This window comes from Mustelus asterias, unplaced genomic scaffold (assembly GCF_964213995.1).
Source record: "Mustelus asterias unplaced genomic scaffold, sMusAst1.hap1.1 HAP1_SCAFFOLD_292, whole genome shotgun sequence".
NCBI classification, from domain to species: Eukaryota; Metazoa; Chordata; class Chondrichthyes; order Carcharhiniformes; family Triakidae; genus Mustelus; species Mustelus asterias.
In genome coordinates, this window is record NW_027590257.1 from 156459 (window position 1) to 182784 (window position 26326).

A 26326-nucleotide genomic window follows, 5' to 3' on the forward strand; every position below is an offset into this window, starting at 1 on the left:
AATCAGGAAAACTGCTTTTCCTCTGACTCCTGTTGCTTCTCTCTCTGATCCCTGAGCAATGGGATGTCAGTCCCACAGATCCTTATGTTGAGGAAGTGGGGGAATAATGTTATGGTTCACCCTCTGAGGTCCTCTCCTCCTCCTCAGATGTGCACAGCTCTCCCCGGACACAGCATCCATTGATTAGTGAAAGGGGGGAGAGTGAGTGGATGACAGTAAATGGAGGACAGGACATGGTGGTGGAGTCTCGCTGTTAGTAACAGATGTCAGTACAGCAGCAAGAGCTGAACTTAATTCCAATGATCAAGATGCAGAATCAGTTTGGGTAGAGATAAGAATTAACAAAGTTAAAAGATGACTTGTAGGAATCTTTTATAGGCCCTGAACAATATTCAGAATCTCCGACACAGGAATATTAATGGGGTCTTGTATAAACATTCTGCAATAATCACGGGTGATTTTAACATTCATGTACAAAGAAGAACAAAGAGCCATGCAGCACAGTAACAGGCCCTTCGACCCACCAAGCCTGCAGCGACTCCTCATTCTTATTCAGACCCAGTACTTATTGCTCAGACGCAGCTTCTATTCCTCTGTTCATCTCCCGTTCATGTTTCTATCAAGATAAACCTTGAACATTGGGAACGTGCCTGCTTCCGTCAACTTCACTGGCTGCGCATTCGAGGCCTCTCCCACCCCATGTGAAAATGTTCCCTGCACGTCTCCTCTAAACATTCCCCCTCTTGCCTTCAAACTGCCCGTCTTGTAGTTGATCTTTCCACCCTGGGGAAAAGACTCCAACTATCAACCATATACCTGTCTCTATCAGGTCGCCCCTCAGCCTCCGTCTTTCCAGTGAAAACAATCCGAGTTTATTCAACTTCTCTTCATACCTTCACCAGACCAGGCAACATCCTTGTAAACCTTCTTTGCACCTTCTCCAAAGCAGCCACATCCTTCTGGTTGTCTGGCGATCAGCACTGCACGCAATATTCCATGTTGGGCCTAACTAAAGTTTAATTCAGCTGTAACATAACTTGCCAACTTTTATACTCGATCCCCTGGCCAATGAAGCAAGCATGCTGCATGCCTTGTTGACCAAGTTATCCATGTGTGTTGCCACTTTCAGGGATCAGTGGACAAGTACGCACAGATCCATCTGTATGTCAATGCTCCTGTTATTGTTTTCAGACAGGGAAGGCTGGGGGACGACCATGTGGAGTTGAATCAAATTATAGAAATAACCCTTTCCCCTTTGTTTTAGGAGACAATAACCAGGGGCATAGATTTAAGGCATTGGGGAGGAGTTTCAGAGGAGAATTGAAGATGGCACAGTGGTTAGCATTGCTGCCTCACAACGTCAGGGACCTTTGTTTAATTCTGGCCTTGGGTGACTGCCTGTGTGGAGCTTGCATGTTCCCCCCGTGTGTGCGTGTTTCTGTCAGGTACTCTGGTTTCCTCCCACAGTCCAAAGATGTGTAGGTTAGGTGGATCGACCATGCTAAATTATCATTTCATGTCCAAAGATATGTAGTTTCAGTGGATTTGCCATGATAAATGTCCAGTGATAAGCAGTTGTGTGGGCCTGGCTTTTTCGGACAGTCAGTGCAGAGTCGATGGGGCCATTGGGCACCTTCTGCAGAGTGGGGATTCTATGGTTCTGTGGAAAAGCTTTTTCACCCAGAGGGTGGTGGGAATCTGGATCTCACTGTCTGAAAGGGTGGTGGAGTCAGGGACACTCGCAACATTTAAGAAGCATTCAGACAAGCACTTGAAATGCCGCAGCAGACAAGGCTATGGAGCAAGTGCTGGTCGTGGATTAGAATAGATTGCTGCTTGATGGCTGACACAGACACGATGGGCCGAAGGGCCTCTTTCTGTGCTGAAAAACTCTATAAAGGCCCAGGGGTTGGAAGTTATGAACCAGAACCTGAATTTTCACTGATTCCTGTGATTTCTCTCTCTCTGATCCCAATGCAGTGGAATGTCAATCACATTGATTTCTGTGCCCTGGGTGTAGGGGAACAATGTGACGGTGACTCTGAGGACCCGTTCACATGCTTACAGGGGGACACACGTCACCCAGTCACACAGCCCTTGATTTGTGAGGAAGAGTACAGAGTGAATGGAGGCAATTGTTAAGATGCAGACCAGAAACTCCAAGGTGTTTTGTGAAGTTAGCCTGGACACTTGGTTTTACATTTGATTTTGGCATTGATGAGCATGAGGTGTTTCACTCCAGGTATGAATCAAGTGACCCACTAGGATGCTTTTATCAAACACACTTTATTTAAGAATGCAGTTAGAATATAACAACAAGAATTAGCATAACCTTTACCAATTGCAAGACTTAAACATGACACAGTATAACTCTTAACAGCTAGCTATCTCTGTTGTTCCAATATAAAGCAATACCCACAGACATACACCCTTCTCCAACATTAGTTAGCACAAAAACAAGTAAGCTCACGTGATGCCGATTTCCAGCTTTTTACCACTTCCGGAGAGCCAACAGACAATTGTTTTCAGAGAAGGATGTCGCCTCCGAACAGTCCAACCGCAGAGAGGTAACCCCAGTCTCTGACAGCTTCCAACACAGCAACACCTAAACAGCAAAAACTCCAACTTCAGAGAGGGAAACAGCACTGCTGTTTGTCTTCACTTCAAGCAGCTTCTGAAAGCAGAATTAAAACTAGAATGTTCTGTGAAAAATAGCTGTCCCTCAGTCACATGACATAACCTGTCAATCACCCGCAATCAAGCTCTACTCTGCCATCCCAGGGGAAACACTGAAACAACAGAACACTGCATTAGTTCAGACTAAAATCAACATGATGTCAATTATACTGCTTCAGTAACAATAAAGGAAACCGGCGACAGACAGCACGGTGCCGACAACATAACCTGCAGAGAAACATGATTAAAATAGAAACTAAAAGCAGGAGGCGGCCATTCGGCCCTTCGAGCCTGCTCCACCATTTTGTTCATGGTTGATCATCAAATTCAATATCCTTCAATATTCAGTATATTTCTTCAAGACATAGTTTGTGACAAAATGTACATTCCAACACGTCCTTCAGCCGGTTCCATGTGACCGGTGATGGGCACACAAGCTCTATGTGTTGCAGGTGCCAGAGTGTCTCCTGTGTCCATCCATTCGACCGCACACTCTCAGCTCCACAACCAGTATCGCAATCAGCGATTTCCCACCCTGCCTGTTGATCTCCCAGCTCCAGTGCAGCTGCTTCTCGGTGTAAGGATGGCAACATCTGGACACTGCCACCATTTGTAGTTCATTTCCTGACGTTTCGTGCTCTCTTCTACAGGCACATAAAGTTCCATTGTTACTCTCCCATCAAAGACACAAGCCTGTGCTGGTTAGGTGATAGAAAATAGGAAGACTTTTCTATCACCAAGATGGGCAAGAATATCAGAAGAATGGAACACCAACCACCTTCAGATTCCCTCCCAAGCCAGACACCAACCTGACTTGGAATATATTGCTTTTCCATCACTGACGTGGGATCATAATCCTGAATGTTCCTTCCTAGCGGCATTGTACCAGAGGGTCTTCAGAATTTAACAAGATGGTTCACCATCCCCTTCTCAAGGACAATTGTGGATGGGAACAAGTGTTGGCATTGCCCGTGACACCATCATCCCATCAAAGAATTAAGAAAGACCAGCGCTACCCACTGAAGGGATGGGTAATTGTGCCCAAACATAGTTACAGATGAGAGACACACAGCTGCTCCAGGGCAACTTGAGTGACCATTGAGCAGGCCATAGGGTTTCTAAAGATAGATCTGATGGAGCCCTTCAATATACCCAGCAGGGGTCTCAAATGTCCAGGTGTTGTGCTGTGTTCCATACAACCTGGATCTAGAGTGGAGAAGCTTTGAACAAAGTGTGATGCAATACAATGTTGACCAGATGCTTCATGATGAGGAATCCCATGGACCACAGGCCAGGGACCATGGGATATGTGTCAGGGAGGATCGAGATTCAGTGATACAGACATGTTTTGCATGAGTCACTCTCTCAGCCATTCAGTGTAATAAATCTTCACCATCTCCAGCACTGTTGCTGTTTCTGTGAATGTTTTATAATTTCCCTGGAGCCGTCACGACATGAAACAAAGGTATTGGAATTGTATTGACCTGATTCAGTGCTGTATTTCCCATCTCACATTCCCAGTGAACTGTTAAAGACCCAGTAATATGGTGAAGCATTTTTTCAGTGGTGCTCCATCTCTGAATTTACTGAAAATACATACAGAACAAGGTGACCGGTAACAACAAAGTATAACCCTGTGAAACCCAAGAAAGCAACCCCACCATGACAACCACCCCCATCCCCGCACTTTCCGCTGAGCTGCAGGCAGCATCTTCCCTCTCTCGACTGAGAATTTCGATGACCGTGGCCTTTGTCCTCGGATTTCCTGAGTCCTGGAAGGATCCGGCCAACTGCGGGTCCTCTGCACAGATGCTGGAGTTGTCTCCGTCATCATAGCTTCGTGAGGTGCTTGTGTCACAGTCGGAGCAGAAGGGGACCCACTGCCCACACCAGAGGCATCCTGAGAGGAGCTCCCGAATACTGCAGGCAGCCGCTCCTCTATCCATTCAGGGCAAACTGGACCCTCCCTGCTCAGCTGGGGAGGTCCTGACAGTTACTCCAGGCACATTTTCCCACCCCTCCCGCAGCCCATGTTCCACAGAGCTCATGGAGATGGTGAGAACATGCAGGTTCATGTGTATTTCCTGTGGGTGAGAGGCTGGATGTGACTCTCCATGAAGGTCACCAATCTCTCTGTGGAGGATGCTATTTGTGCTCAGACCTGAGACATGGTAACACTGCTGGCCTGGATTGACTCCTCCATCCTTTGTGTATGGATACACACAGCCTTTGGAAACTCCACCAGATGTTAAAATACCTTACGCTGCAGCTCCAGTTTGTGCTGCCTTGTTAAAGACTCCAGTCACATTTCATCTTCCTGAAGCTGACAATGACCTGTTCCCTCAAGTGTGAGTGAACTCCGCTATTACTGCCTCCATCAGCTGCTCAGGTTTGTGTGTGCTGCCCTGTGCTGCCAGATTGAAACCCCTTTGCGAATCGTGTGAGGCAGTATCAGCTCTGGTGGAGATTATGGGGAATAATGTGACAGAGCACCCTCTGTGAACCCCTCCTCTTTTTCTGAGGTAGACACTTGTCTCCCTCTCGCAGCAGCTGTTGATTTGTGAGAGAGTGAAGAATGTTAGAGAGTAATACACATTCCAACATGTCCTGCAGACTGTTCCTCTGTTTGTGAACAGAATTCCCACTCACCTGAAGAAGGGGCTAAGAGCTCCGAAAGCTTGTGTGGCTTTTGCTACCAAATAAACCTGTTGGACTTGAACCTGGTGATGTTAAACTTCTTATTGTGTTTACCCCAGTCCAACGCCGGCATCTCCACATCATGACTGTTCCTAACCCAGAGCTCCATGTGACCAATGGAAGACACACAAGCACCAGGCTTTGGACTCAGCAGCAGAGCCTCTCCTGTGCCCATCCATTCACTCACTCACTCTCTCTGGATCCACAACCCATCTCCCCATCAGCGATTGCCCACCCAGCCTCCAGGTCTCCCAGCTCCAGCACTTCATCTTCCATTGGCATAAGGATGACACAATCCAGACACTGTCACTCTTGGCTCCTTCTCTGACGCTGAGTGCCCTCTTCTACAAGCACATAAATTTCCATTGTTACTCACCCATCAAAGACACACACAAGCCTATGATGCTGCCAGACTGCCCATCATGGGACCACCAGGATGGTCACTCAGTGTCGGCAGTGCAGCAGTCATCTCTGACTGACCGGAACCCTTCACAGAGAGGCTGACATGTTCCTGAAGATTGATGCTGCTGTCTGGACATTGCCAGTGTCTGGGTGGAGATGTTCTTTCCACCATTCCTCTTTCATCCTTATTCACATATCAGCCTGTAAGTTTAACGCTCTCCTTGTCAGAACATATCAGGTTATTGATCCTTTTGCCTCACTGCAGCCACGTGCTGCCTGCTCAGGCCCTCGGCAGTTTCTATCCAGACTTGCTTGGGTTGATGTGACAGGTCTCCTCCTCCACTCCTGAGGGAACAGAGCCTCCCTCCAAACCGATATAGCCTTGAGAATTTCCAGGGAAGTGTCAGCGAATTGGGTTTAATCTGCCTTCTGCCATTTCAGCTCTTTGTTCATTAACCAGGGCTCCCTCACTGCTCCCTTCAGAGCCTTTAAAAGTGCCGCTGGCTGCCTTTAAATCTGGGGCCAGCATTGCCTGAATGGGGTCTTCCCCTGCAGCCAGTGGTTAAGCTCTGGAATGCACAGGGATTTGGGGGAAGGTGAGTTGCTCATTCGGAGAGTCAGTGCAGACACAATGGGCCGAATGGCCTCCACCTGCTCTGTAACAATTCTGTGATTCTGCCTGTGCTGCCTGAGTGCACGGATTTCCCGAACCTGTCAGATATTAATGTGCCTGTTTGGTTATATGTGGAGTTGGTTAGTTCATTTGGTTTGGTGTTTAGAGTGTGATGTAGAATGATGCTAAATCTGAGGGTTTGGTCCTCTTACCGGCTGTGGGGTTCATGGAATCCCATCTCCTCCCATTGCCGCACGTTTATTAAATTGTATCCCTGAAGCTACATGTAACAAATTGTCTCTCTCTCGATTGGAGAGAAACACAAAGAACAAAGAAAATTACAGCACAGGAACAGGCCCTTCGGCCCTCCAAGACTGCACCCACCATGCTGCCTGACTTAACTAATACCCCCTACCCTTCCGGGGACCATATCCCTCTATTCCCATCCTATTCATGTACTTGTCAAGACGCCCCTTAAACGTCACCACCATATCTGCTTCTACTACCTCCCCCAGCAACGAGTTCCAGGCGCCCACTACTGTGTAAAAAATCTGCCTCGTACATCTCCTTTAAACCTTGCCCCTCGCACCTTAAACCTGTACCCCCCCGAGCAATTGACTCTTCTACGCTGTGAAAAAGCTTCCAATTATCCACTCTGTCCATGCCTCTCATAATCTTGTCGACCTATATCAGGTCTCCCCTCAACCTCCGTCGCTCCAGTGAGAACAAACCAAGTTTCTCCAACCTCTCCTCATAGCTAATGCCCTCCATACCAGGCAACATCCTGGTCAATCTTTTCTGTACCCTCTCCAAAGCCTCCACATCCTTCTGGTAGAGTGGCGACCAGAATTGAACACTATATTCCAAGTGCGGCCGAACGAAGGTTCTATAAAGCTGCAACATGACTTGCCAATTTTTAAACTCAATGCCCCGGCCGATGAAGGCAAGCATGCCGTATGCCTTCTTGACTACCTTCCCCACCTGCATTGCCACTTTCAGTGATCTGTGGACCTGTACACCCAGATCCCTTTGCCTATCAGTATTAACATTTTATTGAGGACCATGGCGACTAACACTGTCCACACGGCAACATCACCAACTTCCAGTTGAAATATCGATACATTTCCAACCATTATTTTTGCAGAATTCTTACGGTGCACAATGAGGCCATTTGGCCCATCGTGTCTGCACCAGCTCACCAAATTAGCATTAGGAATTTGAGTCATTCTCCAGCGTTTTTCTCATATCCCCGCTCATTCTTTATATTCAAAGAATCATCTAATTCCTTTTTGACTGCTTCGATGCAGCCGACCTCCACCACACTTCCCGGCTGTGAATTCCAGACCCGAACCACTGGCAGTGTGAGAAAGGTTTCTCTCTCATCATCTTCAACCCCACCACACACTCCATTCCTGAGTCACTGGCCATCCTATGTCCCTCCCTGTGACTCAGGGTAAGGACATGGGAATCCTGTGCTCTTCCCTTTCACCATCTTCCTTTTTGTCGTTTAATCAGTCTGGCACTTCTATTTTGTTCTTTCCTTGTCACCCGCCCATCCCCAGCTCCCGTCACTTAAAACACTTTAATTCACCGCTATTTCCAATTTCTAAGTTTCGCGAATTGAACTGAAACTAAATCTGTTTCTATCTTCACAGATATTGCCTGACCTGATGAGAGTTTCCAACATATTCATTCATATTTCAGATTTACAGCGTCAATAGAATTTTGCCTTCTGTATGAACTGAAGTTGTGTTTCTTGAATGTCCCGCGCTGTACATTATTATTGTTAATGACCTTATTCTTAAAAACACTGGAATTACCCTGATTCCTGTTATTTTTCTCTCTGATCTCCAGTCTCCGTGGTAACGATCTCACAGATTCTTGTGCCGAGGACCTGGCCTCTGCTCTCAGTACAAACCGCTCACTGATAGATCTGAATCTGGGTGGCAATAACCTGGGAGATTCCGGAGTGAAACTGCTGTCTGTGGCTCTGAGGAATCCGGACTGTAAAATACAGAAACTGCAGTAAGTAGCAGACTGTGTGAGATTGTGTTTATAATAACTGAATATTCAACAATATAATTTCACCACTGGTATTTGTATAAAAACCACTGCCCATTACGATTGGCGTCAGTTATGAATAAGGAAAACTGCTTTTCCTCTGATTCCTGTTGCTTCTCTCTCTGATCCCTCAGCAATGGGATGTCAGTCCCACAGATCCTTATGTTGAGGGAGTGGGGGAATAATGTTATGGTTCACCCTCTGAGGTCCTCTCCTCCTCAGATGTGCACAGCTCTCCCCGGACACAGCATCCATTGATTAGTGAAAGGGGGGAGAGTGAGTGGATGACAGTAAATGGAGGACAGAACATGGTGGTGGAGTCTCACTGTTAGTAACAGATGTCAGTACAGCAGCGAGAGCTGAACTTAGTTCCAATGATCAAGATGCAGAATCAGTTTGGGTAGAGATAAGAATTAACAAAGTTAAAAGATCACTTGTAGGAATCTTTTATAGGCCCCTAACAGTATTCAGAATCTCCGACACAGGAATATTAATGGGGTCTTGTAAAAACATTCTGCAATAATCACGGGTGATTTTAACATTCATGTACAAAGAAGAACAAAGAGCCATGCAGCACAGTAACAGGCCCTTCGACCCACCAAGCCTGCAGCGACTCCTCATTCTTATTCAGACCCAGTACTTATTGCTCATACGCAGTTTCTATTCCTCTGTTCATCTCCCGTTCATGTTTCTATCAGGATTAACCTTGAACATTGGGAACGTGCCTGCTTCCGTCAACTTCACTGGCTGTGCATTCGAGGCACCCACCACTCTCTATGTGAAAACTTTCCCCGCACGTCTCCTCTAAACTTTCCCCCTCTTGCCTTCAAACTGTCCCGTCTTGTAGTTGACATTTCCACCCTGGGGAAAAGACTCCAACTATCAACCATATATCTGCCTCTATCAGGTCGCCCCTCAGCCTCCGTCTTTCCAGTGAAAACAATCCGAGTTTATTCAACTTCTCTTCATACCTTAACCAGACCAGGCAACATCCTTGTAAACCTTCTTTCCACCTTCTCCAAAGCAGCCACATCCTTCTGGTTGTCTGGCGATCAGAACTGCACGCAATATTCCATGTTGGGCCGAACTAAAGTATAATACAGCTGTAACATAACTTGCCAACTTTTATACCTGATGCCCTGGCCAATGAAGCAAGCCTGCTGCATGCCTTGTTGACCAAGTTATCCACCTGTGTTACCACTTTCAGGGATCAGTGGACAAGTACGCACAGATCCATCTGTATGTCAATGCTCCTGTTATTGTTTTCAGACAGGGAAGGCTGGGGGACGACCATGTGGAGTTGAATCAAATTATAGAAATAACCCTTTCCCCTTTGTTTTAGGAGACAATAACCAGGGGCATAGATTTAAGGCATTGGGGAGGAGTTTCAGAGGAGAATTGAAGATGACACAGTGGTTAGCATTGCTGCCTCACAACGTCAGGGACCTTTGTTTAATTCTGGCCTCGGGTGACTGCCTGTGTGGAGCTTGCATGTTCCCCCCATGTGTGCGTGTTTCCGTCAGGTACTCTGGTTTCCTCACACAGTCCAAAGATATGTCGGTTAGGTGGATCGACCATGCTAAATTATCATTTCATGTCCAAAGATATGTAGTTTCAGTGGATTTGCCATGATAAATGTCCAGTGATAAGCAGTTGTGTTGGCCTGGCTTTTTCGGACAGTCAGTGCAGAGTCGATGGGGCGATTGGGAGCCTTCTGCACAGTGGGGATTCTATGGTTCTGTGGAAAAGTTTTTTCACCCAGAGGGTGGTGGGAATCTGGATCTCACTGTCTGAAAGGGTGGTGGAGTCAGGAACACTCGCAACATTTAAGAAGCATTCAGACAAGCACTTGAAATGCCGCAGCAGACAAGGCTATGGAGCAAGTGCTGGAAGTGGATTAGAATAGATTGGTGCTTGATGGCTGACACAGACACGATGGGCCGAAGGGCCTCTTTCTGTGCTGAAAAACTCTATAAAGGCCCAGGGGTTGGAAGTTATGAACCAGAACCTGAATTTTCACTGATTCCTGTGATTTCTCTCTCTCTGATCCCAATGCAGTGGAATGTCAATCACATTGATTTCTGTGCCCTGGGTGTAGGGGAACAATGTGACGGTGACTGAGGACCCGTTCACATGCTTACAGGGGGACACACGTCACCCAGTCACACAGCCCTTGATTTGTGAGGAAGAGTAAAGAGTGAATGGAGGCAATTGTTAAGATGCAGACCAGAAACTCCAAGGTGTTTTGTGAGGTTAGCCTGGACCCTTGGTTTTACATTTGATTTTGGCATTGATGAGCATGAGGTGTTTCACTCCAGGTATGAATCGAGTGACCCACTAGGATGCTTTTATCAAACACAGTTTATTTAAGAATGCAGTTAGAATATAACAACAAGAATTAGCATAACCTTCACCAATTGCAAGACTTAAACATGACACAGTATAACTCTTAACAGCTAGCTATCTCTGTTGTTCCAATATAAAGCAATACCCACAGACATACAGCCTTCTCCAACATTAGTTAGCGCAAAAACAAGTAAGCTCACGTGATGCCGATTTCCAGCTTTCTACCACTTCCGGAGAGCCAACAGACAATTGTTTTCAGAGAAGGATGTCGCTCCGAACAGTCCAACCGCAGAGAGGTAACCCCAGTCTCTGACAGCTTCCAACACAGCAACACTTAAACAGCAAAAACTCCAACTTCAGAGAGGGAAACAGCACTGCTGTTTGTCTTAACTTCAAGAAGCTTCTGAAAGAAGAATTGAAACTAGAATGTTCTGTGAAAAATAGCTGTCCCTCAGTCACATGACAACCTGTCAATCACCCGCAATCAAGCTCTACTCTGCCATCCCAGGGGAAACACTGAAACAACAGAACACTGCATTAGTTCAGATTAAAATCAACATGATGTCAATTATACTGCTTCAGTAACAATAAAGGAAACCGGCTCCAGACAGCACGGTGCCGACAACATAACCTGCAGAGAAACATGATTAAAATAGAAACTAGAAGCAGGAGTCGGCCATTCGGCCCTTCGAGCCTGCTCCACCATTCATTTTGTTCATGGCTGATCATCAAATTCAATATCCTTCAATATTCAGTATATTTCTTCAAGACATAGTTTGTAACAAAATGTACATTCCAACACGTCCTTCAGCCGGTTCCATGTGACCAGTGATGGGCACACAGGCTCTATGTGTTGCAGGTGCCAGAGGGTCTCCTGTGTCCATCCATTCGACCGCTCGCTCTCAGCTCCACAACCAGTATCGCAATCAGCGATTTCCCACACTATCTGTTGATCTCCCAGCTCCAGTGCTGCTGCTTCTCGGTGTAAGGATGGCAACATCTGGACACTGCCACCATTTGTAGTTCATTTCCTGACGTTTCGTGCTCTTTCTACAGGCACATAAAGTTCCATTGTTACTCTCCCATCAAAGACACAAGCCTGTGCTGGTTAGGTGATAGAAAATAGGAAGACTTTTCTATCACCAAGATGGGCAAGAATATCAGAAGAATGGAACACCAACCACCTTCAGATTCCCTCCCAAGCCAGACACCAACCTGACTTGGAATATATTGCTTTTCCATCACTGACATGGGATCATAATCCTGGATGTCCCTTCCTCACGGCATTGTACCAGAGGGTCTTCAGAATTTAACAAGATGGTTCACCATCCCCTTCTCAAGGACAATTGTGGATGGGAGCAAGTGTTGGCATTGCCAGTGAAACCATCATCCCATGAAAGAATTAAGAAAGACCAGTGCTACCCACTGAAGGGATGGGTAATTGTGCCCAAACATAGTTACAGATGAGAGACACACACAGCTGCTCCAGGGCAACTTGAGTGACCATTGAGCAGGCCATAAGGTTTCTAAAGATAGATCTGATGGAGCCCTTCAATATACTCAGCAAGGGTCTCAAATGTCCTGGTGTTGTGCTGTGTTCCATACAACCTGGATCTAGAGTGGAGAAGCTTTGAACAAAGTGTGACTTTGAACAAGTGCGATGTTGACCAATGCTTCATGATGAGGAACCCCATGGAACACAGGCCAGGGACATGGGATATGTCTCAGGGAGGGTCGAGATTCAGTGATACAGACATGTTTTGCATGAGTCACACTCTCTCAGCCATTCAGTGTAATAAATCTTCACCATCTCCAGCACTGTTGCTGTTTCTGTGAATGTTTTATAATTTCCCTGGAGCCGTCACGACATGAAACAAAGGTATTGGAATTGTATTGACCTGATTCAGTGCTGTATTTCCCATCTCCCATTCCCAGTGAACTGTTAAAGACCCAGTAATATGGCGAAGGATTTTTTAAGTGGTGCTCCATCTCTGAATTTACTCAAAATACAGACATAACAAAGTGACCAGTAATAACAAAGTATAACCCTGTGAAACCCAAGGAAGCAACCCCACCATGACAACCACCGCCATCCCCGCACTTTCCGCTGAGCTGCAGGCAGCATCTTACCTCTCTCCTCTCCTCTGGGAATTTCGATGACCGTGGCCTTTGTCCTCTGATTTCCTGAGTCCTGGAAGGATCCGGCCAACTGCGGGTCCTCTGCACAGATGCTGGAGTTGTCTCTGTCATCATAGCTTCGTGAGGTGCTTGTGTCACAGTCGGAGCAGAAGGGGACCCACTGCCCACACCAGGGGCATCCTGAGAGGAGCTCCCGAATACTGCAGGCAGCCGCTCCTCTATCCATTCAGGGCAAACTGGACCCTCTCTGCTCAGCTGGGGAGGTCCTGACAGTTACTCCAGGCACATTTTCCCACCCCTCCCACAGCCCGTGTTCCACAGAGCTCATGGAGGTGGTGAGAACCTGCAGGTTCATGTGTATTTCCTGTGGGTGATAGGCTGGATGTGACTCTCCATGAAGGTCACCAATCTCTCTGTGGAGGATGCTATTTGTGCTCAGACCTGAGACATGGTAACACTGCTGGCCTGGATTGACTCCTCCATCCTTTGTGTATGGATACACACAGCCTTTGGAAACTCCACCAAATGTTAAAGTATCCTACGCTGCAGCTCCAGTATCTGCTGCATTGTTAAAGACTCCAGTCACATTTCATCTTCCACAAGCTGGATCTGCCCTCTCCCCTCGAGTGTGAGTGAACTCAGCTATTCCTGCCTTCATCAGCTGCTCGGGTTTGTGTGTGCTGCTCTGTGCTGCCAGATTGTAACCCCTTTGCTACTCGTGTGAGACATTATCTGCTCTGGCGGACGTTATAGAACATAGAACATTACAGCGCAGAACAGGCCCTTCGGCCCACGATGTTGCACCGACCAGTTAAAAAAAAAAACTGTGACCCTCCAACCTAAACCAATTTCTTTTCGTCCATGAACCTATCTACGGATCTCTTAAACGCCCCCAAACTAGGCGCATTTACAACTGATGCTGGCAGGGCATTCCAATCCCTCACCACCCTCTGGGTAAAGAACCTACCCCTGACATCGGTTCTATAACTACCCCCCCTCAATTTAAAGCCATGCCCCCTCGTGCTGGATTTCTCCATCAGAGGAAAAAGGCTATCACTATCCACCCTATCTAAACCTCTAATCATCTTATATGTTTCAATAAGATCCCCTCTTAGCCGCCGCCTTTCCAGCGAAAACAATCCCAAATCCCTCAGCCTCTCCTCATAGGATCTCCCCTCCATACCAGGCAACATCCTGGTAAACCTCCTCTGCACCCTCTCCAAAGCCTCCACATCCTTCCTGTAATGTGGGGACCAGAACTGCACACAGTACTCCAAGTGCGGCCGCACCAGAGTTGTGTACAGTTGCAACATAACGCTACGACTCCTAAATTCAATCCCCCTACCAATAAACGCCAAGACACCATATGCCTTCTTAACAACCTTATCTACTTGATTCCCAACTTTCAGGGATCTATGCACACATACACCTAGATCCCTCTGCTCCTCCACACTATTCAAAGTCCTCCCGTTAGCCCTATACTCAACACATCTGTTATTCCTACCAAAGTGAATTACCTCACACTTCTCCGCATTAAACTCCATCCGCCACCTCTCGGCCCAACTTTGCAACCTGTCTAAGTCTTCCTGCAAACTACGACACCCTTCCTCACTGTCTACCACACCACCGACTTTGGTGTCATCAGCAAATTTGCTAATCCACCCAACTATACCCTCATCCAGATCATTAATAAATATTACAAACAGCAGTGGCCCCAAAACAGATCCCTGAGGTACACCACTTGTAACCGCACTCCATGATGAATATTTACTATCAACCACCACCCTCTGTTTCCTATCCGCTAGCCAATTCCTGATCCAATTTCCTAGATCACCCCCAATCCCATACATCTGCATTTTCTGCAGAAGCCTACCATGGTGAACCTTATCAAACGCCTTACTAAAATCCATATATACCACGTCCACTGCCTTGCCCCCATCCACCTCCTTGGTCACTTTCTCAAAAAACTCAATAAGGTTAGTAAGGCACGACCTACCTGCCACAAAACCATGCTGACTATCACCTATCAATTCATTACTCTCCAAATAACTATAAATCCTATCCCTTATAATTTTTTCCAACATCTTGCCGACAACAGAAGTGAGACTCACCGGTCTATAATTCCCGGGGAAGTCTCTGTTCCCCTTCTTAAACAATGGGACAACATTCGCTAACCTCCAATCTTCTGGTACTATACCAGAGGCCAACGACGACCTGAAGATCAGAGCCAGAGGCTCTGCAATCACTTCTCTTGCCTCCCAGAGAATCCTTGGATAAATCCCATCCGGACCAGGGGATTTATCTATTTTCAGACCCTCCAGAATATCCTGCACATCCTCCTTATGGGCAATAATATGACAATCCACCCTCTGACGACCCCTCCTCATCTTCAGAGCTGCACGCACATATCCCGCTCACCGCAGCTGTTGTTTTGTGTGAGAGAGTGAAGAATGTTAGAGGGTAATACACATTCCAACATGTCCTGGAGACTGTTCCTAACCCAGAGCTCCATGTGACCAATGGAAGACACACAAGCACCAGGTTTGGGACTCAGCAGCAGAGTCTCTCCTGTGCCCATCCATTCACTCACTCTCTCTCTCTCTCTCTGGATCCACAACCCATCTCCCCATCAGCGATTGCCCACCCAGCCTCCAGCTCTCCCAGCTCCAGCACTGCATCTTCCATTGGCATAAGGATGACACAATCCAGACACTGTCACTCTTGGCTCCTTCTCTGACGCTGAGTGCCCTCTTCTACAAGCACATAAATTTCCATTGTTACTCACCCATCAAAGACACACACAAGCCTATGATGCTGCCAGGCTGCCCATCATGGGACCACCAGGATGGGCACTCAGTGTCGGCAGTGCAGCAGTCATCTCTGACTGACCGGAACCCTTCACAGAGAGGCTGACATGTTCCTGAAGATTGATGCTGCTGTCTGGACATTGCCAGTGTCTGGGTGGAGATGTTCTTTCCACCATTCCTCTTTCATCCTTATTCACATATCAGCCTGTAAGTTTAACGCTCACTTTGTCAGAACATATCAGGTTATTGATCCTTTTGCCTCACTGCAGCCACGTGCTGCCTGCTCTGACCCTCGGCAGTTTCCATCCAGACTTGCTTGGGTTGATGTGACAGGTCTCGTCCTCCACTCCTGAGGGAACAAAACCTCCCTCGAAACAGATATATCCTTGAGAATTTCCAGGGAAGTGTCAGCGAATTGGGTTTAATCTGCCTTCTGCCATTTCAGCCCTTTGTTCATTAACCAGGGCTCCCTCACTGCTCCCTTCAGAGCCTTTAAAAGTGTTGCTGGCTGCCTTTAAATCTGGGGCCAGCTCTGCCTGAATGGGGTCTTCCCCTGCAGCCAGTGGTTAAGCTCTGGAATGCACAGGGTTTTGGGGGAAGGTGGGGGGATGACACTTAGTGAGTTGCTCATTCGGAGAGTCAGTGCAGACACAATGGGCCGAATGGCCTCCTTCTGCTCTGTAACAATTCAGTGATTCTGCCTGTGCTGCCTGAGTGGACGGATTCCCCTCACCTGTCAGGTATTAATGTGCCCGTTCTGGCTCTGTGTGGAGTTGGTTAGTTCAGTTGGTTCATGTCTCGAGTGTGATGTAGAATGACGCTAATGTTGAGGGTTTTGTCCTCTTACCGGCTGTGGGGTTCATGGAGTCCCACCTCCTCCCATTGCCTCACGTTTACTAAGTTGTGTCCCTGAAGCTACATGTAACTAATTGTCTCTCTCTATTGGAGAGAAATGTTAATATTTCACTGAGGACCATGGCTACTAACACTGTCCACACGGCAACATCACCGACTTCCAGCTGAAATATCGATACATTTCCAACCATTATCTTCACAGAATTCTTACGGAGCACAATGAGGCCATTTGGCCCATCGTGTCTCTACCAGCTCACCAAATTAGCATTAGGAATTTGAGTCATTCTCCAGCGTTTTTCTCGTATCCTCGCTCATTGTTTATATTTAAATAATCATCTCATTCCTTTTTGACTGCTTCGATGCAGCCGACCTCCACCACACTTCCCGGCTGTGAATTCCAGACCCGAACCACTGGCAGTGTGAGAACGGTTTCTGTCGCATCATCTTCAACCCCACCACACACTCCATTCCTGAGCCACTGGCCATCCCATGTCCCTCCCTGTGACTCAGGGTAAGGACATGGGAATCCTGTGCTCTTCCCTTTCACCATCATCCTTTTTGTCATTTAATCAGTCTGGCACTTCCATTTTGTTCTTTCCTTGTCACCCGCCCATCCCCAGCTCCCTGTCACTTAAAACAATTTAATTCACCGCTATTTCCAATTTCTAAGTTTAGCGAATTGAACTGAAACTAAATCTGTTTCTCTCTTCACAGATATTGCCTGACCTGATGAGAGTTTCCAACATATTTATTCATATTTCAGATTTACAGCATCAATAGAATTTTGCCTTCTGTATCAACTGAAGTTGTGTTTCTTGAATGTCCCGCGCTGTACATTATTATTGTTAATGATCTTATTCTTAAAAACACTGTGGAATTACCCTGATTCCTGTTATTTTTCTCTCTCTGATCTCCAGTCTCTCTGGTAATGATCTCACAGATTCTTGTGCCGAGGACCTGGCCTCTGCTCTCAGTACAAACCGCTCACTGATAGATCTGTATCTGAGTTCCAATAACCTGGGAGATTCCGGAGTGAAACTGCTGTCTGTGGCTCTGAGGAATCCGGACTGTAAAATACAGAAACTGTAGTAAGTAGCAGACTGTGTGACATTGTGTTTATAATAACTGAATATTCAACAATATAATTTCACCACTGGTATTTGTATAAAAAACCCATTACTATTGTTATCTGTTCCTCTGTTCCTCTCTTGTTCATGTGTCTATTAAGATACACCTTGAACATTGGGAACGTGCTGCTTCCACCACCTCCATTGGCAGTGCATTCCAGGCACCCACCACCCTCTGTGAGAAAACTTACCCCACACATCTCCCCAAACTTTTCCCCTCTCACCTTCATCCTGTGCCCTCTTGTAGTTGACCATTCCAGACGAGGAAAAAGTCTCTGACTACCCACCATGTCGATGCCTCTCATAATTGTGTATCCTCTGTCAGGTCACCTCTCAATCTCCCTTTTTGTCACGAAAACAATCCGTGATTATCCAACCTCTCCTCATACCTTAACCCTCCTTGATCAGGCAACATTCTGGTAAACCTTCTTTGCACTCTCTCCAAAGCACCCACATCCATCTGATAGTGTGGCGAACAGAACTGCAAGCAATATTACAAATGTGGCCTTATTAAAGTTTCATACGGCCGTTACATCACTTGCCAACTTGGATCTCATGGGATAAAGGGGGAGGTGGCTCGATGGGTGGAGAACTGGCTTGGTCACAGAAGACAGAGGGTGGTAGTGGAAGGGTCTTTTTCCGGCTGGATGCCTGTGACTAGTGGTGTTCCGCAGGGCTCTGTATTGGGACCTCTGCTGTTTGTGATTTATATAAACGATCTGGAAGAAGGTGTAACTGGGGTGATCAGTAAGTTTGCGGACGACACGAAAATGGCTGGACTTGCAGATAGTGAGGAACATTGTCAGAGGCTACAGAAGGATATAGATAGGCTGGAAATTTGGGCAAAGAAATGGCAGATGGAGTTCAATCCAGATAAATGCGAAGTGATGCATTTTGGTAGAACTAACGTAGCGGGGAGCTATACGATAAATGGCAGAACCATAAAGGGTGTAGATACGCAGAGGGACCTGGGTTTGCAAGTCCACAGATCCTTCAAGGTGACGTCTCAGGTGGAGAAGGTAGTGAAGAAGGCATATGGCATGCTTGCCTTTATAGGACGGGGCATAGAGTATAAAAGTTGGGGTCTGATGTTGCAGTTGTATAGAACGTTGGGTCGGCCGCATTTGGAATACTGCGCCCAGTTCTGGTCGCCACACTACCAGAAGGACGTGGAGGCTTTGGAGAGAGTACAGAGGAGGTTTACCAGGATGCTGCCTGGTATGGAAGGGCTTAGTTATGAGGAGAGATTGGGTAAACTGGGGTTGTTCTCGCTGTAAAGACGGAGGATGAGGGATGACCCAATAGAGGTGTATAAAATTATGAAAGGCATAGATAGGGTGAACGGTGGGAAGCTTTTTCCCAGGTCGGTGGTGACGTGCACGAGGGGTCATAGGTTCAAGGTGAGGAGGGGGAGGTTTAACACGGATATCAGAAGGATGTATTTTACACAGAGGGTGGTGGGGGCCTGGAATGCGCTGCCGGGCAAGGTGGTGGAGGCGGACACACTGGGAACGTTTAAGACTTATCTAGACAGCCATATGAACGGAGTGGGAATGGAAGGATACAAAAGAATGGTCTAGTTTGGACCAGGGAGCGGCGCGGGCTTGGAGGGCCGAAGGGCCTGTTCCTGTGCTGTTTTGTTCTTTGTAACTTTTACACTCGATGCTGCGGTCGATGAAGACGAGCGTGCTGTCTGCCTTCTTGACCACCTCATTCACCTGTGTTGTCACTTTCTGTGCACTTGTACACACAGATCCCTCTGTAGGTCAATGTTCTGATGGGTTCTTCCATTTACTGTATAATTCGCTTCTGAATTAGGTCTTTTGCCAGAATCAAATTGTCAAAAGTTGAATAGAAGATTAGTTCACAGAATGTATTCAAGCAAATTCCTGGAGAAGCACGTTCCAGTGACAAACACAAAACAAGCTGTTTTAGACATGGTGATGTGCAAATATGTGGCGTTTCCAACAAAAATAGATTCCTTTCATTTGAAAAACAGCAGCAGAAGTGTTCCAGCCGTTGCTAATTCAAGGAGTGTATTAGATTAAGCGAAGATGTGGCACCGGGGTTGGCACTGCTGCCTCACAGCGTCAGGGACCCGGATTCATTCCAGCCTTGAGCGACTGTCTGTGGAGTTTTCACGTTCTCCCCGTGTCTGTGTGGGTTTCCTTCGGCTGCTCCTGTTTCCTCCCATAGTCCAAACAAACTGTGTAGGTTGGGTGGATTGGCCATGCTAAATTGCCCGTTGGTGTCCAAGATGTGTAGTTTAGGTGGATTAGCGGCGTAAATATGTGGGGTTACGGGAAACCGGGCAACTGCAGATCTATTAGTCTGACATTGATGGTATGGAAAATCCTATAATAATCTATAATAAAGGAAGTGATAACAGAACACTTCGAAATTAATGGCAGGATTAGACAGGGCCAACATGGATTTATGAAAGGCTGGCACGGTGACACAGTGGTTAACATTGTTGCGTCACAGCCAGGGGCCCGGGTTCAATTCCAGCCTTGGGTGACTGTGTGGAGTTCCCACATTCTCCCCGTGTCTGCGTGTGTTTCCTCTGGGTGCTCCGGTTTCCTCCCACACTCCAAAGATATGGATGGTAGATGGATTGGCCATGGTAAAATTGCCCTTCGTGTCCCAAGATGTGTAGGTTCGGTGGATTAGCCCCAGTAAATTTGTGAGTTTATGGGGAGCGGACCGTGGTAAGTTTCTCTGTCAGTGTGTCTCGATGGGCCGAATGACGATTCCTACACTAGGGATTCTATCGTTGCATGATTCACACACAAGAGGTTATTAAATAAAATTGGAGCACGTGGGATTGGGAGGAATATACCAGCATGGATTGAGAACTGATCAATGGACAGAAACAAGGAGTTGGAATAAATGGGTTACTTTTGGGTTGACAGCCTCTAACTAGTGGAGTACGGCAGGGATCAGTGTTTGGGTCTCAGCTATTCAGAATCTACATCAATGATATGGATGTGGGGATCAAATATAATATTTCCAAATCTGCGAATAATAGAAAACTAGGTGAAAATCTGAATTGTGAGGAGGATGCAAAGATGTTTCAAGGGGATGTGGAGAGGCTCAGGGAGGCTCCACAACTGGAGTAATGTGTACAGTGTTGAGCTCTTTACTTAAAAAAGGATAGAATTGTATTGGAACCAGTTCAGAGTAAGTTCACTCGGCTGATTCCTGGGATGGAGAGGTTTATTTTACGAGGGAAATTTGGGCAGATTGGAGCAATATCTATGAAAGTTCAGAAGATTAAAAGGTGATCGCATTGAGGGGATGAGACAGGGTGGTTGCTGAGAGGCTGTTTCTTCTTGTAAGAGAGACCAGAACAAGGGGACAGATTTTAAAATGTAATTGTTAGTCCCTTAAGACTGAGATGAGGAGAAATTTATATTTTTAGATGGTGGCTGGTCAGTGGAATTCTCTTCCCTGGAGACTAGTGGCGGCAGAGTCATTGAATATATTCCAGGCTGAGTTAAGAATGATTTTGGATTGAGAAGCGAATCAAGGGTTACGGGGAAAAGAGTTGAGACTATAATTAGATCAGCCGTGATGGAGTATGCTCGAGGGGCTGAATGGCCTTCTGCTGCTCCGAGGTATTTTGTTCCTATCCCAATACGTCCTTCAGACTGCTCTCTGTGACCAGTGATGGATAAACAAGCTCTATGTTTTGTCCTCACCAGACGCTCTCCTGTGCCCATTCATTAGGCCACCCACTCAACCCATCTCACCAGCAGTAATTACCCACTCTGCCCCCAGGCCTTCCTGATCCAGCACTTCATCTTCCATTGGCGTAAGGATGGCAAGACCTGGATGTCTCCACTCTTCTTCACTCATTCCCTGATGATGTTTGCTCTCTTTCCAAACACATAAATTGTTACTCACCCATCAAACACATGCAGTAGCCCAGGGTTGTCCAACGTGTGGACCAAGGGGCGAATGTGACCCTCGAAGCCCCTCAATGCGGCCCCCGGAGCGAGTTTCCAGAATCTCAGTCACACAGTTCAGTTTGAATGGAAGAATCTGCATGGAGCTGCTCCTCCAATCACATCCCGTTTCTTTCCCATGTTTGCTGCTGATAGGTTTTTGAGCCAATCTGCAGCAAATGTGGGAGAGAAACAATTTGTGATTGATGAGGATTAAACTCTAATAATCATCTTTATTTATTACTCATTATTGTGCTCAGCAAATTGTTTCCTTTCATATCTCAGTTTAGTTTTTAATTGAAATTTCTGCTGTGCCAAACTTTATCATTCTGAAATTTACTCATCGGCCGCTTGAGTGAGAAAAACATTGACGTGTGTTTGCCCAGTGAATATGTTGGTCAGCCCTGCTCGAGCCTATGCTGGTGCCAGCCTAACGGACATGTCTCTGACAGTCAATGCTGCTGCCTTTGCATTGTAAGAGTTTTAACAACACCAGGTTAAAGTCCAACGGGTTTATTTGGTAGCAAATACCATTAGCTTTCGGAGCGCTGCTCCTTCGTCAGATGGAGTGGAAATCTGCTCTCAAACAGGACACAGAGACACAAAATCAAGTTCCAGAATACTGATTAGAATGCGAATCCCGACAGCCAACCAGGTCTTAAAGAGACAGATAATGTGAGAGAAGGCAGCATTAAGCACCGGTTACAGAGATGTGTATTGTCTCCAGACAGGACAGCCAGTGAGATTCTGCAAGTCCTTTGCATTGCCAGTGTCTGGGTGGAGATGTTCTTTCCACAATTTCCCCCTCATCCTTATTCACATATCAGGCTGTGCTGCACTCACCGTGGCAGAACACATCAGGACATTGATCCTTTTCCACTCTGTAACCACGTGTCTGAAACCTGCTCACCTCCCAGCAATCTCCATCCAGACTGGCTTGTACCGATGGGATAATCTCCTCCCATCCTGAGGGAACAGGACCTCCCTCTGAGCCTGAGCAGCCGGGAGGAGCCCCTCCAGGGAGGGAGGGGGGGAGGGGGGCTGGGGGGGGGGGGGCGGGTGCGCAAGCCTTGCTCTGCTGTCTGACATTTCAGCCCCTCATTCAGTAAGCAGAGCTCCCTCGCTGCTCCCTCCAGAGCTGCTGTTTGAAAGTCCTGCTGCCTTTGGAGATGGTGCCAGCATTGCCTGAACCGGGACTGCCCCGTGCCCGGGCTGCCTCAGTGGGCAGCTCCCCCTGCCTGCCAGCCGTTAATTGTCCCCCTCTGACAATATCACCGTCATAACTCTGCCTATCCTGCCCACACGGACACACCACCCATTTCCAATCCCCATGCTGGGACTTCAGAGCTTCTGGTAAAATCACAGCCATTATCTTCAACCTCACCACAAACTGCATTCCCGAACCACTGACCATCCCATGTCCCTCCCGAGCCACTCCGAGTAAGGACACGGGGATCCTGTGATTATGGTCCTGTCCCATCATCACTTTTATCATTTAATCACTCCTGTAATTCCAGTTTGTCCTTTCTTTGTTTCTTCCCCAGCCACCCACCGCTGTCACTTCAAACCTGTCAATTCACTGCCCGTTCCCAGTTCCAATGGAAGCTCAAACTTTACCCCTGTTTCTCTCTTCACATGTATTTAGCGAACCTGCTGAGCATTTCCAGTTTATTTATATTTCATTTTCAGCATTGAGTATTTCCTCATTCTACAGAAATGCAGGTTGTGTTTTTGGAATGTCTGATACAATACATTATTATTGTTATTAACAGTATTATTTAAAACACTGGGGATTGAGCCTCATTCCTGTTATTCCTCTCTCTGGTCTCCAGTCTCAGATGTAACGCTCTCACAGATTCTTGTGCTGAGGATCTCGCCTCCGCTCTCAGTACAAACCAGACACTGAGGATTCTGAACCTGGAATTCAACTCCTTCACAGATCAATCTGTCCCTGCTCTCCGCCGCCTCATACTGACCTGCAGGAGTCTGGAGGTGATCGAGTGAGTGTTTGTGTGAATTTTTAGTGTAACAATTAAAATATAAATGGATTTAAAGTATAAATGGGCCTGAATCTTCCAAGTAGCAGCAATGGTATGTGTGAAAATTCCCCCAAACTGAAACTGCTGCATATTTCTCCCAGGATCTTCGGCACTGCGACCCTGGGAGCTCCATCAGAGCAGACAAGAGTCGGGGAAGAGAGAGCACACACCCTATTTACAGCACAGTGACCCCGGGGAACTCCACCAGAGTAGAGTTGGGGAAGAGAGAGCACACACCCTATTTACAGCACAGTGATCCCGGGGAACTCCACCAGAGTAGAGTCGGGGAAGAGAGAGCACACACCCTATTTACAGCACAGTGATCCCGGGGAACTCCACCAGAGTAGAGTTGGGGAAGAGAGAGCACACACCCTATTTACAGCACAGTGATCCCGGGGAACTCCACCAGAGTAGAGTTGGGGAACAGAGAGCACACACCCTATATACAGCACAGTGATCCCGGGGAACTCCACCAGAGTAGAGTTGGGGAAGAGAGAGAGCACACCCTATTTACAGCACAGTGACTCCAAGGAACTCCATCAGTGCACAGTCCTGGAAGAGAGAGAGCACACACCCTACTTACAGCACAGTGACCCCGGGGAGCTCCATCATAGTGGAGTAGAATCGGGGAAGAGAGAGCACACACCCTATTTACAGCACAGTGACCCCGGGGAGCTCCATCACAGCAGAGCAGAGTCAGGGAAGAGAGAGCACACACCCTATTTACAGCACAGTGACCCCGGGGAACTCCACCATAGCGGAGTAGAGTTGGGGAACAGAGAGCACACACCCTATTTACAGCACAGTGACCCCGGGGAACTCCATCATAGCGGAGTAGAGTCGAGGAAGAGAGAGCACGCACCCTATTTACAGCACAGTGACCCAGGCGATCTCCATCAGAGCAGAGTGGAGTCGCGGTAGAGCGAGCACACCTTATTTACAGCACAGTGACCCCGGGGAGCTCCATAAGTGTTAGTTGATTGTGGGAGTGAATGGGTTGGTGTGTCGCTGGATGAGTGGTTAGTCAGGGAGCTGGGGAGAGGTTCAAGGATTAGTTCTGGGTGTCTGGAGGGTGGTCGAGTTGTGTTGTGTTGGGTTGGAGGGTTAATCAGCAGTTTGGATGGTGGCTGGGAGTTGATAATGTTGCTGGGTGTCTAGTTAGATTTGGTTGCGTGGTCGGAGGTTGGGATTGGTTAACAGCTTTGGAGAGTAGTGGGTTGGGGTTGGTTCTTGAGTAATCAGTTTAAGTCAGAGAGATAGTCAAGAATGTATTCAAGAGGCGGCTGCATATAGCACTTGGGGCGAACAGGATCAAAGGTTATGGGGAGAAAGCAGGATTAGGCTTTTGAGTTGGACGATCAGCCATGATTGTGATGGATGGTGGAGTCGGCTTAAAGGGCCAAATGGCCGCCTCCTGCTCCTATCTTCCATGTTTCTATGTCAGGTCAGGAGAGGTTGGGACGGATGAGGCCAAGTTGGGAGGTTTAGTCAGATTTGTTCAAGGGATAGTGGGAGGTAGTCGGGCTGGAGGGGAGGGAGAGATGATTTACGGGAGTGATAGCCTGTCAGGGGGAGATACCAGCAGCAGCCAGGCCTGTGACACCACAGCTGGTTCTGCTGTGGGACAGGGTCGGGCAAAGAGCAAGCGAGCAGCAGTAATAGGGGACTCGCTAGTTAGAGGCACAGACAGGCGTTTCTGTGGCTGCAATCGAGACTCCAGGATGGTGTGTTGCCTCCCTGGTGCCAGGGTCAAGGACGTCTCTGAGCGATTGCAGGACATTCTTAAGGGGGAGGGTGAGCAGCCAGAGGTCGTTGTACATATTGGTACCAACGACATAGGTAGGAAAAGGGATGAGGTCCTGAAATGTGAATACAGAGAGTTAGGCAGAAGGCTAACGTGTAGGACCTCGAAGGTAGTAATTTCAGGACTACTATCGGTACCATGTGCTAGTGAGAGTAGGAATAGGAGGATGAGGCAGATGAATGACTGGCTTGAGAGCTGGTGCAGGGGGCAGGGATTTAGATTTTTGGATCATTGGGATCTTTTCTGGGGAAGGGCTGATCTGTTCAAGAGGGATGGGTTACATTTGAACTGGAGGGGGACTAACATCCTGGCGGGGAGATTTGCTCGAGCAGCTCGGGAGCGTTTAAACTAGTTTGGCAGAGGGGTGGGATCCAAAGCAGGAGGGAGACAAAAGAGAAGTTTGAGGACAGCACGGAAGTTAAAGAGAGCGCATTAATTAATAAAGGCAGTGTCAGTAATCCTAGTACCAGACAGATCAGACAGAAGCAAGACACAGAGCAAGGGAAGTCCAGATTAAACTGCATTTATTTCAATGCAAGAGGCCTGACGGGCAAGGCCAATGAACTCAGGGCATTGATGGGTACGTGGGACTGGGATATTATAGCAATTACTGAAACATGGCTAAGGGAGGGACAGGACTGGCAGCTCAATGTTCCAGGGTACAGATGCTACAGGAAAGATAGAACAGGAGGTAAGAGAGGAGGGGGAGTTGCACTTTTGATTAGGGAAAGCATCACGGCCGTACTGAGAGGGGATATCCGAGGGTTCGGCCACTGAGTCTATATGAGTAGAACTGAGAAATCACTTTGATAG

General features: G+C 47.4%; 1 protein-coding gene across 15 annotated transcripts in view; it reads left to right on the top strand.

Annotated features, from left to right (window-relative positions):
- The window catches only part of LOC144486167 (NACHT, LRR and PYD domains-containing protein 3-like), a 131866-nt gene that overhangs the window by 100678 nt on the left and 4862 nt on the right, over positions 1-26326 (top strand). For 14 of the 15 annotated variants that reach the window (XM_078204242.1, XM_078204246.1, XM_078204245.1 and 11 more), the window contains 3 exons: positions 8243-8413; positions 17514-17684; positions 23503-23670. In XM_078204242.1, the coding sequence (XP_078060368.1) occupies positions 8243-8413; positions 17514-17684; positions 23503-23670 (510 nt within the window). The remainder of the gene's footprint in view (positions 1-8242; positions 8414-17513; positions 17685-23502; positions 23671-26326) is intronic. The other variant, XM_078204257.1, reaches the window with a different exon arrangement.